The sequence below is a fragment of the Anas platyrhynchos genome, chromosome 2 (genome assembly GCF_047663525.1).
Source record: "Anas platyrhynchos isolate ZD024472 breed Pekin duck chromosome 2, IASCAAS_PekinDuck_T2T, whole genome shotgun sequence".
NCBI classification, from domain to species: domain Eukaryota; kingdom Metazoa; phylum Chordata; class Aves; order Anseriformes; family Anatidae; genus Anas; species Anas platyrhynchos.
Genome location: NC_092588.1, coordinates 91,529,258 through 91,547,207, shown reverse-complemented (window position 1 = coordinate 91,547,207; position 17,950 = coordinate 91,529,258). Strand labels below are relative to the sequence as shown.

At 43.2% G+C, this 17,950-nt stretch overlaps 2 protein-coding genes across 18 annotated transcripts in view; one reads left to right on the top strand and one right to left on the bottom strand.

Annotated features, from left to right (window-relative positions):
* Positions 1-10,861, bottom strand: part of SYCP2L (synaptonemal complex protein 2 like) — a 27,705-nt gene extending 16,844 nt beyond the window's left edge. For 10 of the 15 annotated variants that reach the window (XR_003495415.3, XR_011806792.1, XR_011806793.1 and 7 more), the window contains exons 1-15: positions 10,473-10,716; positions 9,776-9,841; positions 9,095-9,232; positions 8,884-9,003; positions 7,652-7,756; positions 6,461-6,485; positions 5,213-5,343; positions 4,993-5,081; positions 4,702-4,736; positions 3,823-3,965; positions 3,302-3,354; positions 2,927-2,972; positions 2,009-2,101; positions 1,856-1,916; positions 710-858 (exon numbers count right to left, since the gene is read on the bottom strand). Coding sequence is in view for 11 of the 15 variants with exons in the window: in XM_027451576.3 (XP_027307377.1) it covers positions 710-858; positions 1,856-1,916; positions 2,009-2,101; positions 2,927-2,972; positions 3,302-3,354; positions 3,823-3,965; positions 4,702-4,736; positions 4,993-5,081; positions 5,213-5,343; positions 6,461-6,485; positions 7,652-7,756; positions 8,884-9,003; positions 9,095-9,232; positions 9,776-9,841; positions 10,473-10,481 (1,263 nt within the window). In the remaining 4 variants the exon portion in view is untranslated. The other 5 variants (XM_027451579.3, XM_027451580.3, XM_027451583.3 and 2 more) reach the window with 5 other exon arrangements.
* Positions 10,442-17,950, top strand: GCM2 (glial cells missing transcription factor 2). Of its 3 annotated transcripts, none has more exons than XM_005016954.6 (5): positions 10,442-10,503; positions 11,898-12,150; positions 12,543-12,655; positions 14,200-14,325; positions 14,516-17,949. In XM_005016954.6, the coding sequence occupies exons 1-5, from the start codon at positions 10,462-10,464 to the stop codon at positions 15,410-15,412; spliced, it is 1,431 nt and encodes a 476-aa protein (XP_005017011.1). In that variant the 5' UTR covers positions 10,442-10,461; the 3' UTR covers positions 15,413-17,949. The 3 variants fall into 3 exon arrangements, with proteins under 3 accessions (XP_005017011.1, XP_012952436.3, XP_012952438.1); XM_013096982.5 differs by lacking the exon at positions 10,442-10,503 and adding an exon at positions 10,856-11,109 and having other exon boundaries at positions 14,516-17,950; XM_013096984.5 differs by lacking the exon at positions 10,442-10,503 and adding an exon at positions 11,131-11,801 and having other exon boundaries at positions 14,516-17,950.

The following is a 17,950-nucleotide window of genomic DNA, read 5'->3' as shown; positions in this document are numbered from 1 at the left end:
AGGATAATTTAAAAAGTTATTATTAAGGAAAGATTATTATTAACTAAACAATTTAACTAAATGGGAAAAAGGGGAGGGTGGGAGGGAAAAAAAATCAAAACAAAACAAATAAAGGCTATGTAGAAAGAGGCAGAGGAAAGAAATTACTCTCTACTTCCCACAAATGAGCAATGCTTGACCACATCCTTGAAGCAGGGCCTCAACGCACGTAGCCAGTGTTCAGGAGGAGGACCAATGTTTTCACAGCGAGAGCCCACCCCTCCCCTCTTCTTCATTTTTCCACCTTTTTATTGCTGAGTGTGACACCATATGGTATGGAATATCCCTTTGGTTGGTTTAGGTCAACTGCCCTGGTGATGTTACTTTTCTCACTTTTTTGTCCACCCCCTAGGAGGGTTAGAGAGAGTCCTGATGCTGTGCCAGCACTGCTCAGCAGCAACGCTGGTGTGATACCACTGCTGTTCTAGCTACAAGTGCAGAGCACAGCACTGTATGGGCTGCTGAAGGGAAAGTTAACATCCCAGCCAGACCCAGTACACCTCTTTCAGGCCAACAATAAGTGTCCACATGGAGGGTCACAAACCCTCAAGGGGAAGAAGAATATATAATGAACAGACAGGGGAAAAACAGAAGCACAATGTTTTTGCCAAGTGTATATCAATAAAAAAAATTTAGGGAAGAAAAAAGGCAAACCATACTAAGAGCTTACCATCATTTTTTCTTCTCCAAGGACTTTTTTAAGTATATTTAAAATTTCATACTCAGCACTGAAACATATTTTGATTTTTGTTGCTTCTGTCTTGTTAAGAGTAGCAGGAATCTTCATGTAAATTTTAACAATCTTTTCTCCACCACCCTCTGTGTAAAAAAAAAAAAAAAAGAAGAGAACAGCTACATCTGTTTTAGAGCAATGCATTCATTCTGTTACTCCAAAAACATTTGAATAAGTGTTTTTGTTCTTCAGTTTTAAGGCAGTTTCTTTCACACCTTCCCCATGCATTTCCAGTTACACCATTGACACATTTCTTTCTCATTGGATCTAGATGATTATGCATCCAGTACCCTCATATCTCTACAAGCACCACCAACCCCCCGCCCCCCGACATGTCTGACTGGGAGAAGAGGCCTTCGGACTGCAACCTCCTACCCCGCCACCTCGGCAGGTTACAGAGCCACCAGTACAGCTTTGCTGCTGTCTGTGCCAAGCAGATCCTTTGTCCTTTCCACAAGGCATAAATACCTTTCCTCTTCACGTTTTTACCTACTGCCATTACAGGACACACAATGAAGAGTCATTTACGCGCACAGCATCCTGGTGACACTTTGAGTAGCTCTTATGGTTTCCCCTGCCCTGGGTACATTCAATCACTGTTTCAGTCCTCCTCTTAATGGCAGCGTAGCCATTTCCCAGGCACCATCCAGAAAATAAGCTTCTGTAGGGCCTGAAGCAGCTAGCATAGATCTTCCCTTACACTAATCTCACAGGCTGAGCCAGCCTAGCCAAGGGGCTCTTCCCTCCTCCCCTTCTCCTTCCACTTCCCTCCTCTGCTCCCAGGGGCATAAGTCCCTCTCCTGCCTTCCTCTTCCACTGTAGTTGCTGCCAGACCTGACTGAGATGCTCCAACTCTTTTTTGGGGTGGGCTAGAGGGGGCAGGCAAGGTCAGGTTATTGTGCTCACAGGTTAATGGGCTCACAGATGGTCCAACAAGCAGAGCTGGTGCAAGGTGACAGAGCACATGGCATGGAGAAGGGAAGGCATGGGAACTCTTTGGTGATGCTGAGATTTTACATTGGCTCCCTATGTCTTGTGAGCCCACAGCCAAGCAAGGGGTAATGCCGGTTGCAAAAATCTTACCCTTCAGACTGTAACTGCTGACAGCATCTTTCAACAGCCTCACAGAGTCCCAGAGAGCACCCTTTAAAACCAAAACCACCACATCAGCAAGGCTGGAGGAGCATCCACCTGGTATATTAGGCTAACCCAAGGCCACCTGGGCTTTACTATTACCTCACTACTGTCTATGTAAAAAGTCACACTCTGGCTGCCAGTGTTGAAGTCAATCCAGAACTCCTCCAGCTTCTCATCTGATGGCTTTTTCACCTGGGAAAGCATGAGAGCTGTGTTGCTGTTTCTTCTAATACATTATTCTCAGTTTTCTTTACTGCAATGAAACTGGAGAAAGTTGCTCCACATATACACACCTTGCAGAAATTAGAGTTGTGATCAACATGTAAGGTGCTGGCCAGTTCACAATAGCTAGTTAACTCAGCCATGCCCACCAAGTCAAAATGAGGATGTACATCAGCTAAATGAAAGGAAATACCTCAGGCAAATGCCTGCATGTTTGCACCAGGGAACATTGAAGCTTTCTATGTATCTGAGCACTTGAGATAAGCTGACCCAGTGGGACCAGCTTCAAACAAACCTCTTCATTGACTTGGTTTTGATTTGGTACAACTGTCAAGAACACTTGTCAACACTTGAACAAATGTCAGGAACATTTACTTAAAGACCTGGAAAGCAATCTGCACAATTTATAACCATGACTATGACCTCTTCTATACATGGGCATCATTCTGATCTTGTTTTCTGGCAGTCTAGGAGCAGCTCTGCCAGAGGAATCAGAGTCCTCCTGTTCTCCTGCTTCTTTTCAGAAGGTCTCTCTTCAGTCATCACCATGAAGAGAAGTGCTGCCTCTGCCATTTGGCTGACACACAAGCAGAGTCAGCAGCAGTAAATTAGGAGCTGGGTGACAAACAAGCAAACATTTGAACTAGAATGGAAAGTTACACTCTAAGTTCTGGAAAATTAAGTTATTTAATGAAAAACAGGAGGGGGGTGGAAAGACAACATATACTGCACCAAGTACCTATTTTAACTGTGGCAGCACTGTAGATAATGTGATCCAGTATTAAGATCTTTTACCTGGTTCATGTCAGCAAAAGCAGATATGCAAGGAAACGAATAGACTCTGGAAGAAAAGCAGACTTCATATGAACATCAATCAGAATCTGACTTTCTGAAAGCTAAAGATTGGCTGCCAATCTTCACGGCTCATTGTTCAAAATGACTAACTTCCAAGAAGTTAGAAAAAACACATTGTCTTTAGTAGTTTTAACTTTCAAAAGGACCACTATTAGAATAAAATCTTTTTCTTAGTAACTTCATTAACCATGGATGTGATGTATTTTTTTTTTTTTTACAGAACACAAGTTAGTGTACAATCCTACTTCCCCCCCCCCCCCCCGATTTTAAATGAATTGAAGGAACATCAGTTTAGTTTCTCAGTTCACAGATTACCTTCTGTCATCCCCAAGTCTTTCATTTAGCTGGTTAAGAAATTTCCTGCAGTCCTTCAAGACAAATAATATCTTATTAAAAAAATAATCCTGCTATGTCTTCTTTACAAAGCATTACATTATTGGAGATGTATAACCTTTACTCCAGTTACAAATTTTAGTTTGTTTTTTGTTGTTTTTTTTTTTTTTAAAACTCAGTGAGACACCAAAGGCCAAGAATAAACACCCAAGTTGCTACAAATGGTTGAACTCAACTTATAACCAGCAAGCCTTCAAACATAAACCATACAAGCAAACATATTTGTAAAGAACAACTCAGAAATAAGGGCTTTTCTAAGGATAGGTGATTTTGTATCTGCCAGGTTAAAAAGAAGCACATTCACAAATAAATAAATAACTTAGTGTATCTACAAAAATCAGTTCTGTAAGAACTTATTACAAGGACATCCTGAATGAACTAGAACAAAACCAGCCCCTGTACAGACTTGCCAAACACGTTGTTTTCAAAATAAGGACCCTCACCGTCTCAAATTCTCTATCCTTGATCTCTTTGAAAGCTTCAGCAAGATAGTTATCTTCAAACCAGTGGTGAACAAGGTCATCTCTCCATTTTTTTGTCATTAGCCTACAAAGTGCTTCTGAAAGTGCAACCTGAAGGTCATAATCTACGTGGCAAACATAAGCACAGGATAAATACCCCCCTGGCAAAACAGGGTTAGCATCATTGCTCTTAACACTAGCATATTTTGCAGCCTTGTTCCTCAGGGTGAACCCAAAGGGAGCCAGGGAACAGCACCCCCAGGCAGCAGAGGACAGCAGCCAAATGCCAGCTGTGGGCATCACCTGCTGCCTGTGCTCATGGTGTGCAGGGCACTGCACACAGCCCTGTCAGGAGAGGCCCTTGGGCATCAGGGAGGGGATGAGAGGGAAGCCTCCTCACTAACGCACTACAATTAAGTCACATTGCGTGCTCCACACTAACTCCGCAGAAAACATTATGGCTAGGAAAAAAAATCACACTAGGCTAAGAATGGCTAGGAAGATCACACTCAAGATGTAATAACACCTTGCTAGATGCAGTTTGTCCACATTACAGCTCAGTGTTATTTTAAGACTAAATGCAAACATACTTTGTAATACAAACATAAATTACCTTCTTAGGCACATAAGTTTAGATTTTTTATTAGTTAATAAGAATTACGAACTAGAAAGATCTAATACACATTGCATTGAACAACTTTTGATAAAGATTTTCTGAAAGTACCATCCGATTGTTCACCCCCCAAGAATCAACTACTTATAAGGAAACAAATTGAATTAATTCATCTGTATTAAATAAGCAGATGAAGTAAAGCCAAACAAACCCTAGCTTCATAAGAATATCCACTCAGTAGTTCTTACCACCAACCTCCAGTATCGTTTTTGCAAGGTCATTCCTGAAACAACATAATTCAATACGTTAAAGTGGAAATAAAACCCTAATGTAAGCCTAACATAACACTTCTTAATACACTATCAACTGATGCCAACAATCACATGTAAAATACAAGGGAGAGCCCTGTAACTCTGTGCCCAAACAGTGAACGCTGCTCAACTGAGCAAGTACTACAGCCCCAGAGCTGGGAAGCCAGTTGCCCCCAGCAAATTAGCACTTCTTTCCCTGAGACAGGGATTGCTGGAGAAAACACTTACGTAAGGGAGCAAATCTCTTCAGACAAGGGGAACTTCTTCCTCTCCTCACGCGGGACACTGTCTAGTATAGAGTTGAGAGTCCTCAAAGCCTTTCCCCCCAAGAGAAGGAGGATGGCAGAACAGGGAAGAAAGAAGCCAACTTAATATACTTCACCTTATTTACTCACACACCCTTGTGTGTGGGCACATCTACATTTTCTTCCCTGAGCATGAGCCTTACCTCCAGCCGCAGAGCACAGCAAATGCTTCCTTCTGTCACAAGATGTCCTAGCTCAGGCAGAAATAAATTCACCAGTTGTTTCTTCCCTATGAAATGAGCTTGCAAGGTTACTACTAGCAATGAGCTGATCTCTGGATAAAAGATAAGTGAAACAACTAGACTTCGTGGTGTTGAAGGAGTAAAAACATCCCAGCTGTGCACTCAGCTGTAAACAAGACTTGCAATCACCTAGTCACAGAAGGGTCCTGGTGACTTCTCTGCAAAAATAACTCCAGGTACTTTAACTGCAGACCTGGGTAGCTATTTAAATAGACATAGAAGGGAGAAGCTACTTACTAGCCACAACAAATAAAACAAGCAATACTCAGATTTTTAAAGAAGCCAATAGTGCAAACTGCAACTGTGTTAGCCAGAACACCCCAGTGCCCGTTCTACTTCCACTCAAACATGGGACAAGGATGAATAAGCTCAAGCTACCTGGTGCACAGTGCACAGCTTCATTCTCATCTGACTTGTGAAGCCAGGTCCCTGGGCACACAGATCTTGCTCTCTGGCAGTAGCTGCTCCCTTAGCATAAGGGAAAAGCAGCTGTGGCCATAACATCTTGGCTCCAAAATGAAGGCAGGAGAGGTGTCCCATCTAACAAAGGGGCTATCATCTCAGCAGCAAAGAGCACACAGAACTGTAGCAGCACTTAGCCTATTTCTCAGCTACAAGGCAGCAGCACCCTGAACAATGGCAGCAGCAGCTTGCTTCAGCACATGCCTGCAGACCCCATGCTGCACACCTCTAGGGAAGCAATCGGCTGAAGTCCTCTGCTCTTGGGTGGACTTCAGGGTGCCCAGCTACCATGCTGGCCTGTGGAGGTGGGCACCTTCAGAAAAGAAATGGCACCTGAAGGCACTACAAGGAGACATGCAGGAGCTGCTTGACCAGGCTGACATCCTTTCAGTAGCACTGCTTATTCTGACCAATTGTAATACTTGATGCTAACAAAGTATATTTGAACAAGATACCACAGCTAGCTTTTTTTTTTTTTAAGCATATAAAAAATAAAGATAAATAGTAAGGTGTTTTGTTCCATAATGCAAATGTTAAGGAAAATGAACTGGAGGGGAAATCTATCAGGAGGCTTTAAAGAAAGTATTGCAGGGAGGAGAGAAGAGAGGGGTTAGAGTTCAGGCAGAATTAAGAAGTGTACTCCCAAGACTGAAATTCAGGAGGCCTAAACAAAATAATAATACTGACCTTCATTACTGCACTTGCATATCACCTAATGGAAAAAGGATGTCTTTGTTAACACACAACGACCCAAGAACAGCAACAAAGTGCTTAGGTGTTTATGCCCCTACTGCCACAGCATTCAGGGGCTAAAATAACCTAAAAACATTACAGCACCCACATCCAGAAAAGCAGCACCACCCGAGACAGGTGTCACACACTGTCATCGTGCATCATACATGCTGGCACTACACAGGTGGCACAAAGGAGAGGCACCTGCTTCCCCTAGGTATTTCAGCAGCACCCTCAGATTTCCTGCAAAGCCCACACCCAGGCACCTGCATGCTGCTTTTGGTGCATACATGGGCCTGTGCAAACAGTTTGTGTTCACATGCTACTGTAAAAGTGTTGTAGCCGGAGAGATTTGGAGAGCAGTGAAGTCCCTTGAGAATAATACAACAATCACCTCATCATCCACAGTGAAAGTTTACAGAAGTTGTTAGTAGGACAAAAGATTCAAACTCTGACAAATAAATAATTTATGGAGTCTTTTTGATAATTTCAATGCAGTTAGAGGAGCAAGAAAACCTGATCTTGCTCAAAATCTTTTATAGTGTCCTAAAAAGTAGACTGCAATCATGAACTGTTAATGTGTCATAAGCACTCAAATTCTTACACTCTAGGTACACACAGTTCCAGTAAACACACACACATCCAGTTGGACATATAATTGCACTCACCCCCAGAAAACTTTATAGCACTACAGACAGCAATAACAGGGGAACAGCTTGTGGAAAGGTGCTAAAAGCATTCTTCCAATCACAGCATTCACATCCCTAGGCCTCTGATACCTTTCTAGTTAAAAACATTGACAATAAATAGTAAGTGATAACAGCAAGTAGCTCTGATTAGCCTCTAGAATTAAGTCAGTCATTTCAAAGACTGCAGGCACAAATAGCCAGGGCCATCTTGTAAGAGCACTTGCATCTGAGGTACAGCTCAGTGCCAGTAACTCATGCTTTCAGAGAAGGGCTTCAATTCAAGTTTTGAGAAATGCATCTGAATTTCTTCCCACTTTTCCTGCAAAAACAAGCAGTTGGCCGAATCCTAGAATGCAAGGCCCATATAATTATTATTTGAATAGAAAATTTGTGAATGATGGCTAGCTTATATAACAGCAGTCCATCTACCCCCCGCCCACCCCATTCACGTACATACCAATGCAGAGTCAAAGAAGTCTTCAAGAAGTGCCATCAAAAAATGATTTTCATTTGGATCAATGATGGTCACAAACCCTCTCGTTCTTTCAAACCAAGATACCACGTAAAAGGAAAAAAAAACAGTTAAAATCTCACAAGAAGAGGTAATAAGACTTAAGATGCATCTGCAGCAAGCCTCACACACACAGGAATGTTTTCAATCTCTGCACTTCACAGGCTCCATACTGTGTTAAAAGCCACATGGCAAGAAGGAGTTTGAATTTTGCTAGCAGGCCATGCCAGCTGCTGCCCTTGCAGCATTCATCCTCCCCCCTTCCCTCCCCAGTCCCATTTTTTTTCCCCCTTTCTGGTCTCAAAGCACCCATTCTTGGTGCCCAGGACCTCCTTGTCATGATACATTGTAGCTACCATGAACTGACCTCCTCCTGAAGTTTCCAAGGTGAAATAATGCTTAAAACATTTCCCAAACTTTTTCAGTGTTATTATATGAACACTATTCAACATACTACACAGCACCACACACCTATGGCTACCTACAGATCTATACCTGAGGTGCAGAGCTTAGATGGGCAAGACTTCATTAATAATGTTTCCAGAAAGGAATTTTGATCACCCATATCCCTGAAAAGCATTATTACAGCACACTGGGCTGAGGACTCTTGTGAGGACACAAGAGAGCAAGTGCAAACTCTTCTCTCCAAACCACATCAGATGCAGGCATTATTCAGCTTAGACACAAGTGCATTACTACAATTAATGCCAGCTGAAATCAGTATTGTGCTGATTAGAAGACAAAATACAATTGCAGATTAAATGCACCTGTTGCACTATATCTGAAAGGGGACCTACTTAAAGTGTATGTTAGCTTTTATGATTTTAAAAGCTGAAAATGCTCATCAATCCTACCACTACAAACATTTTGCTACTTAAAATGAATTTATGCTGTATTTATGTTGTTTGACAAAAAACACTCATCTAAACTCCTCATCCTCTGCCTCCCTCAACAGCTTAAAAACATAGGTGCAACAATAATGTTAGCTTCTGCACTGAAAGCAGTGCAAAGAAAACAACTCACCCTCCCACACCTGCTCAGCTCAAGAAATATATTTATTTAAAAAGAGTAAAATTTACTTTTACAAGCCATACTCTAGTATTCGCTTCCTTCAGGGTCTTTTCGCAATGCAAGCAACCCTAAGTCACGTTAGTAATTTATATAGGCATTATACTCATCTTGTCTACCAGTCCTTGCTCGATGAGCAAACTCATCCCCTGCTGAAGATCGCTTTTCAAGTAGAGCTGCACACACTTCAGCAGCAGGGAAACATTGTGGAATTCGTTCTTGTCCAGCTCCTGAAGAAAGACAGTGCCACGCTTGGCTGGCCTGATGCCATGGGTGACAAAGGCAGGCACCAGGACATTTAAGATCAGTTAGGGTACTCACCTTTCGCAGTGCTTTGTCCAGCTGGAAAAAGAGAGACTCGCTGTATTTCTGGAGAGGCTCCATTCCTCTCCCCTGAAGCAGATCACTTATTTTCTGAAATCCCTTCCCCTTGAAAGCATCAGTGAGAAGCGATTCGAGCTGCAGAGGGAGGGGAAGCAAACACCACAGAGGCTAAAATAGGCAGGCATTTGAATCATCACAGTGCTGATTACAAGAAAACACTCACCATGCTACTCTAGAAGCTGGGGGGGTTAATAGCTTCATCTATACTTACTTGACTGTTTCCCTACTTCCATTTCACTGTTACACCTCAAGGTGAAACATTTATCTTAATCTCCAAAAGAGACAGAGGATCACAGGAGCTTTGCTACTGAGTTATTTTAAATGATTCCGAGGAAGGGAGCGAGCAACTCCTTTGGCACAGGCAGCAGTAAGCTGCTCTTATCCCATCCCACTGCTCCCACAGTAATTTTTACATGTTTGCTAAGAAAAAGGCAGTGGTCTTGGCTTCACTTGCAAAGTTACATTAAACGATTAAAAATCCTAGGTCCTGCTACATGCATTTAAGAATGCACCTTTAAATAAATATATATATACGTATATATATTTGGGTCCCTTCCAACTTGGATGTTCTCAGGAATTTGTAAAACAGAGGTAGGGATGTATTTAAAAGGTATTTACATAGTCTTCTGCTCTAGCTGCCATATTGTCATTCATTTCTTTACTCCATTTTTGGCTTTCTTCTTCCTTTAAAAGGAAAGAGAAAATGTAATATAAGAAAATCACTTTTTCTGCTCAAAATTTGAGGATGTTCTACTTACCCTCCCTCTCCCAAGTTTTCTTCTGTCATCTCCCAAAGTTTCACAATCACCCCATGCTTCCGAAGCAGTAGTGTCCCCCATCCCTGGTGCAAGGGGCTCCATGGTGCCCCCCACCTACCCACCCAGGGGCTACCTGGCATCAGTGGGATGAAAAGGAAGGAGAAAAACCCTTGAGGCCAAAGGATTGCAGGTACACACAGCACTCTAAGTCTCTAGCATCACATCACAAACTCTTTTCTATTCCTGGGAGCTGAAAACAAACTTTTTGGAAAAATCCCCAAAACCAGAAGGCACGTCAACTACTACCCCCCCCCTCCCCCCCCCAAAAAAAACCACGTTCAGCAGGTGCAGCACAGCCCTAAACTGGTCTAAGCATACTGGGGGGTGCAGAGCAGGCAGCCCTCACCTGGTGCAGCAGCTAGGAGCCCCCCTCCCTATGGGAGTCCCCTCCAGGGCCAGCCCCCTGCCGCTCAAGCGGGGCCAGGCAGGGACGCCCCGGGGGCATAAAAACGGGAGCTGCCGCCTGCCGCTGCCCCCTCTTCCAGCATGAAGCTTACCTGGGACATCAACGACCCCAAACTGCCGCAGGTACCTGGTAGAGGGGGATACGGGGGGAGGGGGTTGGCACTGGCACGGGAAATCAGCAGGAAACTGGGGAACCTCCCTGTGATGGGGTCAGAATGCTGTTGGGGTTTTCCCCCAGGGCCTGAAGCCCTCCGGGATGACTCTGTCCTCCCAAGGAGCTGTGCTTTACAGCCTCTTTAATTCCCCCACATCAGGAGCCTCAACATTGCTTCCTACCAAGCTCACCTCTTACCTTGCAAAATCTTTCCCAGTGCAGTTATGGGGTTCTTAAGGGACTCTGCTGATGGCCGGAAATAAAGGCAGGGATTTAATGCAAAACCTCGGGCAGCTGTGTACAAACTCTTAAAGCAGTCCTTGCTGTTAGACCAGCTTCCTTCTCCCTCGTTCCCCCATTTGCATGCTAAAGGAAGCTCGGATTGGCCTTTTTCCATTATAATTTAAATCATTTAAATATTGTGTTTGTCTGCTGATGTGTTTGATTAAGCAGATTTGTCAATGAACATTCACTTTTTTTCTCGGTTTGTGAGCTCCAAATGCATTTTTAACCCAAGCAATTTTCATCTCACAATATATTGCACATCTCATGCAGTTACAGAAATGATTAACTCTGTAAGTTCTGGATGCAAATGCTCTGTAAATCCCTGAATTCCCTGGGATTGCTCACATGTGGTGTATGTGTATGTTAAATGGGCATTGTGGGAATTCTATTTGCATTGTAAAATAATTGGAGCTTAAAATTTCAGTCATTCTTTCATTGTTCTGTTAATCACATTTTGATAAGGAATGCTGGAAAGCCAGTGACATCCCTAATGGAAATGGTCTTTCTCTGGACCACCACGCATCTACTGCAATGTACAGAGTTGCACGTTTTTGCAATGTTTTCTTTTTTTTGTTTGTTTTGGAAGAGCCTTGTTCATCTTGTGTTAGATGCACTGCAAGCAACAGTTGCTTAGCTAAAACTTCTAGTTTCCAGCCTGCAGGTGCATAGCGCTGTGGTGAGAAGAACTTAATAGCAAGCAGAAACAGGGCAGCTCCCGTCCTGCCTGGGCACAAGTGTGGTGGGGCAGCCCATAGGTGCTCGTAGTGAGGCTGATTTCCTACAGCTGGGCCACCTTACAGCAAAGAGGCATTGGTGACAACAGACCTTCTCATTACCAATGGTGATCCCAAAGGGGAAGGAGACCTGATTTTCTTTCGTGACATGGAAGCCCAGGTTGCCTTTCTCCTTTCACAGGCTGTTTCTGAATAAGCTGTTCTTCCAAAAACGTTTTCTGCTGCTTCTGGCTTTTGCTGCATGAGAGGTCACAGAAGGAGCCCTCCCTCTCCTATTGTACGTTTTGCAATGGCATGACAACCTTGTGTTGCGATACCCCATCCTTATGCTCTCCCTGCTGTAGGAGCCCAAGCACTTCGATGCCTTCCAGGAGTGGCCGGATGGCTACGTGCGCCTCATCTACTCCAGTGAGGAGAAGAATGCGCAGAGGCACCTCAGCGGCTGGGCCATGCGCAACACCAACAACCACAACTGCCAGATCCTCAAGAAGTCCTGCCTGGGGGTGGTGGTGTGCGCCAGGAGCTGTGCCCTGCCCAGCGGTGCCAGGCTGCAGCTGCGCCCCGCCATATGTGACAAGGCTCGACAGAAGCAGCAAAGTGAGGAGGCTTGGGGTGGGACAGGGCACCTGGGGACCCCCCCTTCCATCAGCTGGGGCTGGCTGACTTCTAAGCAGAGGCCAGGTTGTTTTCTGCCATGCAGACTAAGGTGGTGTTGCAAGCAGTGTGAGCAAGTTAGTCCCAAATTCTGTCAACATCTGCTTGGAAATAGCTACGGGCAAATGGACCCACCGTCCTTTCATTCGTTAGCTTATATCACCCGTGCAGCTATAGTCTGCTCGGTAGACTGTGTCCCATTTACTGGAATATCATATCTCAATCTGAATTTCAGTGAAGGACTTGTCCTATTGCTCTTGTGCTCCATTCACTCTCTGATTGCACCCTCGCCTTGAACAAGTGTTTTTCAAAAGTTTCTCGATCTGTTTTTGCAGAGAAAGCCTGTCCAAACTGCAATGCAGCCCTTGAGCTCATTCCTTGCCGAGGGCACAGTGGCTATCCGGTCACTAACTTCTGGAGGCTGGATGGCAAAGCAATATTTTTCCAGGTAAAAAGCATGTATATGCATGTGCACAGACATGCACATAAACGATATCCATATCCAGAAATATCTCCTTTTTTCTTTTTTTTTTTTTTTTCCTCTTTGTGTGTGTGTGTGTGTACCATCGAGCATGGTGAGTACAGTAGAGTTTGGACTCATGCCTGGATTCATCTGTATTATGAACCTGGCCATAACACATAAAGCAGTAACACTTGCCTGTCTTTTAAAAAAGCAGTACTTGAGGGCTAACTTTTTTCCATCTTAGCTATAACATCATTATAGAGGTCTAAAGTTCTCTTGTTTATAGTAAACAGATATGAACAAAGCTTGTCCTGCACCTTAGCACGTCTGCTGACTGAATCTCACCAAGGACCAAAGATTTATTTCCTACTAAGATAAGTAAATGGGGAAATGAAAGCATTTAAACTGCATAATTTCAAACAAAAATTCTGCTACATATGGGAAAAAAAAAAAAAAAACAACTTTGAATTCTAAAAGGTTTTAAAAGCTCACCAGAAAAAGGGTATTTAGAAGGCGGTTTTGAAACTCTGTGATGATGTTTCTGTGTGTTTTTTGTTGTTGTTTTTTAGCAGTACTAGGACAAAAATTTCACCAAACCCTTCTGTTCTGAGCTTATATTTTCTGCTGGATTTGGGGCTTTTTTTCCTCCCCAGACTCCAGTGAACTCTGTTTTTCCTATCAGTAAATGGAAGCAAATCGGCCACATTCCCTAATTCTCACCTGTTATTTATAATTGTTATTATTCAGACATTGCATCATAAAAATGCAAAAACTGAAAAGATTTTGATAAAAATTGTTGATAAATTCTCACTTGGAATTTGCATTTGAATGAGGACATTTTAAAAATAGTTTTAAGTTTTCTAGTTTGTATTAGGGACTACCTGAAAGTCCATGTTGGAAAGTGTAATGGGTAAGTACATGTAGCATACGTTGTTTCGTCATATGTGAATATAGTTTTGCATACATAAGTCTGTGTATCCACAGCAGCTTCAATAGCACACCATCTCTGGATGGCTTTCCTGGGTATAGATTTCCAAAATGTGATTATCATTTTCAAAGTAAGTAATACTTGTCATCCGTTAGCATGAAACCTCTTTCAAGCATGTTGTTGCCATTTTAGTGGCGGATGTTATAATGCAGAACTAGGATCCTGGAGTCAACCAACTAAACTAAATTTATAATGCATCCCCCCACTCCCCTGGTTCTGATCAGCTGTTCCTGAATGTCACAGACATGGGTAGCAGCTTTGCTTTTTCATCACCCAGTCTTGCAGGTCTGCAGTTATCTCTGATTTCTTCTCCCACACTTCTTACTTCTGTCTACCTGCAGGTCACAGCTGGCACAGCTGGGCTTTATTCATTTCTAAAATGTAATCCCCCCTTGTTCTTTAGATTCTTCTCTGTGCTCTCTTGTGCCAGGCCACAGGTTATGTGGCCTCTTGCTCTCTCTCTCTCTCGTTCTACTACTGCATTTTATTTTCTCTTACCTCCTTCCAGTTTGCATCTAGTTCTTTGATTATCCTTATTTAGGCTAAAGGAGTACACGACCACCCTAGGCCAGAGAGTAAATTGGAGGCAGAGGCAAGGCGAAGTGCAATTAAGAAGCAAATATCCTCTTCTCACCATTCCCAGAAAAAGAGACCTCTAAACTCGGAGGTAAGTCAAGGTTTTCAGTCAATTAGAGAGGTGTCAGAGATGCATACTGACATGTATGCCCAAGGCAAAACAAAGCTTTATACCATGCTACAGCTGTTTGCTTGGGACTGAAATGAGCAATAGTGCAACTGTCAGGATGTGTATGTGGGTGGTATCCATTCCCAAATCTCAAAGATCTCATCCTTTCCAGGTGGGAAAATACCATGATAGCAGTGGTTACGTCAATAACATGCAGAATCTGCCCTGCATGGATGGCCCAGAAAGAGTCAGCATCATCACAGACACCAGTTTTTCAATTCCAACTCAGTCTTACCCCTGGCCACAAAACGCTGACCTCTACAAAGCACCTTATGACTCAGCCAGCTTCCAAGAGGATCAGCTATCACCATACCAGAAGTGCCCCAATCCAAGGATCTATGTGCCTAGAGCGTGCAGCTATGAGTTTGGAGTTCCTACTTTTATAAGCTCCAGCGCTTACCCATCATTATACAAAGATCTAACAAATCCTCCCACTGACGCTGACCCCATCAATTTGAATGGATCTCACTATAGTTCTTTGGCCAGCAACGACAAGAGCTTTGATAATACTGGTAGGCATTACGGATTGAAACCAGTCTGGGGGAAAACTGCCAGCAGAGAAAGGAGCGACTATGGTCAGATGCAAACAAGGGCTAACCACCCTTATTATGGTGGTGAGTACCCCAGCAGGTATGGCACCAGCCCCTCTCCCATAGCCCCACCGTTACAAACTGTCATCACGACTACCACAAAAGTGTCCTACCGGGCCTACAAGCCATCTGCGCTGAAATGCAGCAACAACCTCTGCGATATGAACAACCTTCAGAGCTATACCCACGTGGCTGAAAACGTCTCAGGTGCTATCTATTCAGGGATGAAGAATCAGGAAGATTTTGGGATGATCAAGTCAGCGTTGCTCTACCAGCATGATGCAATCCCTGCAAAGGCCGAACCAGCCGAGAGCGTGGAGACCTATCGGTATGGGCTACCACTGGCGAACAGCTACGCTGAGCATGAAGGACAGGACTTAAGGTTTGAAAGTGCTGAATATTGGCTAAACACTGCATAAATGACAGCAGAATGATTAACTCAAACTGGGAAATAAATCCGTGACTGCACTGACCATATACATGACTTGGGAATTGAGAAGTGAGGAAGTAGCGTGTTACAACAACTTATCCCCCAGATAAGTTGTTTCTTGCCTTTCTGGCACTGAATAAAGCATATTGCCCACAACATTTCAATATGTGTACCACTAAAATAGTATGAGATGTCCAGCCCCAAGCAGGAGAAGGTTGTGCGGAGGCACAGCACCTAACCAGTGTATGCCTAGCAAGAAAGCTATGTAGGCTGGGGTTTGGTCAGGGTGACAGCATTTATTATTAATATTAGTTACCAAGTATTTTAACTTTTTGGATGCTCAAATATTTTGGAAAAATCTGTTTTTATTACGTGTTGGCTATGTTTTATGTAACAGCCTGCTACTGTGTGCTTTTAATAAATATGCGTTTAAAAACAAGATAACATAAACTAACATGAGCAGCTGGTTAGTTGGCTTTGACACGCAGAACCTTGTAGTGCTGTCATAAATCAGTAACCAAATCTTATTTGTAAAACATGGTGTACAAACTCTTGGGTTTTTAAAAAAGTCATACATCTTTTGAGGTCCCTTCCAACCCTTTCAGTTCTGTGATTATGAGTATTTCTTTCTTTAAGTTTGTATTTTTATGAAAAAAACATATGCAGCCTGACATTTGAAATTGATCCTCACAGGAATTCAGTGAACAGCATCCTGTTCCAGTAGTGGGTGGTTGTTCAGCATTTTGGAAACTCCAGCCTCTTGCAACTGGAATTTATCAAAAGACTAAATTATCGTATCTGTCAAACTTGCATCGACTTGTAATATATTTGCTGTCTACCTCACTGGGCTCATTTAAAATTTTATGTCCATTCTTCCAGGGGCTTTAGATTACAGAAAAGAACAGATTCAGGTGAGCAACGTCAGTTTGGTAATTAGCCCACATACTAAGCTAAGAAAATAACAAGTAACCACCCAGAAAGGCTGAGCCAAAATTTGAGCTTGTAAGTATATAATGCTATCCCTGTACACAGAACTGAGATTTCTCTTCTGTACTCCAAAATATGTTGAGTCATTTGGGCTGTAGAATAAAAAATAAGATATAAAGCCTTCTAAACTTAAAAGGAGAAAAAAAAATAAAGTGAGGCAAATTGACTAAAAAAGCTGAGATAAGATTCACAGCAGATCCCAAACTTCATGTAAATCTTAAACAAAGATGTAAACTGCTCCATTTTGTATTGATTTTGGAGAAATTAGACCACTGCAACTTACACTTTGAATGTGTTAAAATGCTAGGATAGGCTGTGGGGATTTTGTGCTGTTAATATGCTGGTATCAAGTTTGTTGCTGTACCCATATGCTTAAATTGTTATGCTATGCTCTTGAAATGCTTTCTTTTAAGCAGAACTTGGCTGCATTTTCTCAACTGATGTACCACCTGTGTTAGGATGCTACTTTTTAGGTGTGGACTCCTGTCTAATAAATGCAACAGCTGTTTAACACGGTACAAAGATATGGTAGCAATTACCTCACTACATCCACTTGAGAAAATAAAAAATCCCTGAAGGTTATTGCAGCCTTTCTCTACACTGACACCAGTGCCTTTTGTGCACAAGCATCTGCAACAACCTGTCTGTTCAATAACCTTTGTGCTTAAAATATCAGATGGATACAATCTAGTGCAGCACATAGTTTTCTCTCCAAAATATAGCAATTTAAAAGCAATGCTAGCCTCCGTGCTCACACAAAAAAAGCTGAAATCAAATGTCTGTTTGCTGTTTTATATAGCTGCAGAATTATCTTTAAAAGCGTGCTTCCCAAGCAAAGCAGCATCCTTGAAGAAAGATGTGCTCCTTTCAGTCCTTGAGTAGCTGTTTTTCCATTCATCGTACCATTCAGATGTGGTTTCTGGCCCTTCCTCGAGCACATGAGAGGAGTGCAGGGGCCACCCGCATCCTGTGCCGTGGCAGGCATCCTCACCTAGCAAATTCCAGTTGTCACAGCAAAGCTGAGGAGTGGAAAAAATGTGCTTTCAGAGCTCAGCCACCTGTGGCTCCGGCTTCGTATGGACAACAAGGGCCCTACTGAGGCAGAGCACCAGCTGTCCCCAGGCTGAGGATGCCCTTTATACTCAAAAAAGCAGCCTTTCAATGGCAAGGTTTAAAAGCAGAAGTGTGTTGAATGGATCCCTTCCAGAGACAAGAGGCTTCTCGATGATGTTTCTCAACGCGTGTACCTGCCAGGTGTGGCCATGTGTCACGGACCCGATGTGGGCACCTGTATGTGGGCAATGCCACCTGGTCCCCTCTGCTGCTACCCCCTGCCCTCAGTAGCAGGTCCTGCCAAGGGGACAGACCCTGGCAGACCAGCATTTTGGGTCTACTGAGCTCACTGGTGTCTCTACTCCTCTGGGGAGGTCTTCATGATCTTTGTGGACAGAGGCAAGCGTTCCTCTGAGCTCTATGGATGGGAACCAGTCTGGAGACAGTGATGATGCAGCAGAGCAGAATATGATTTCTAAGCCTACTT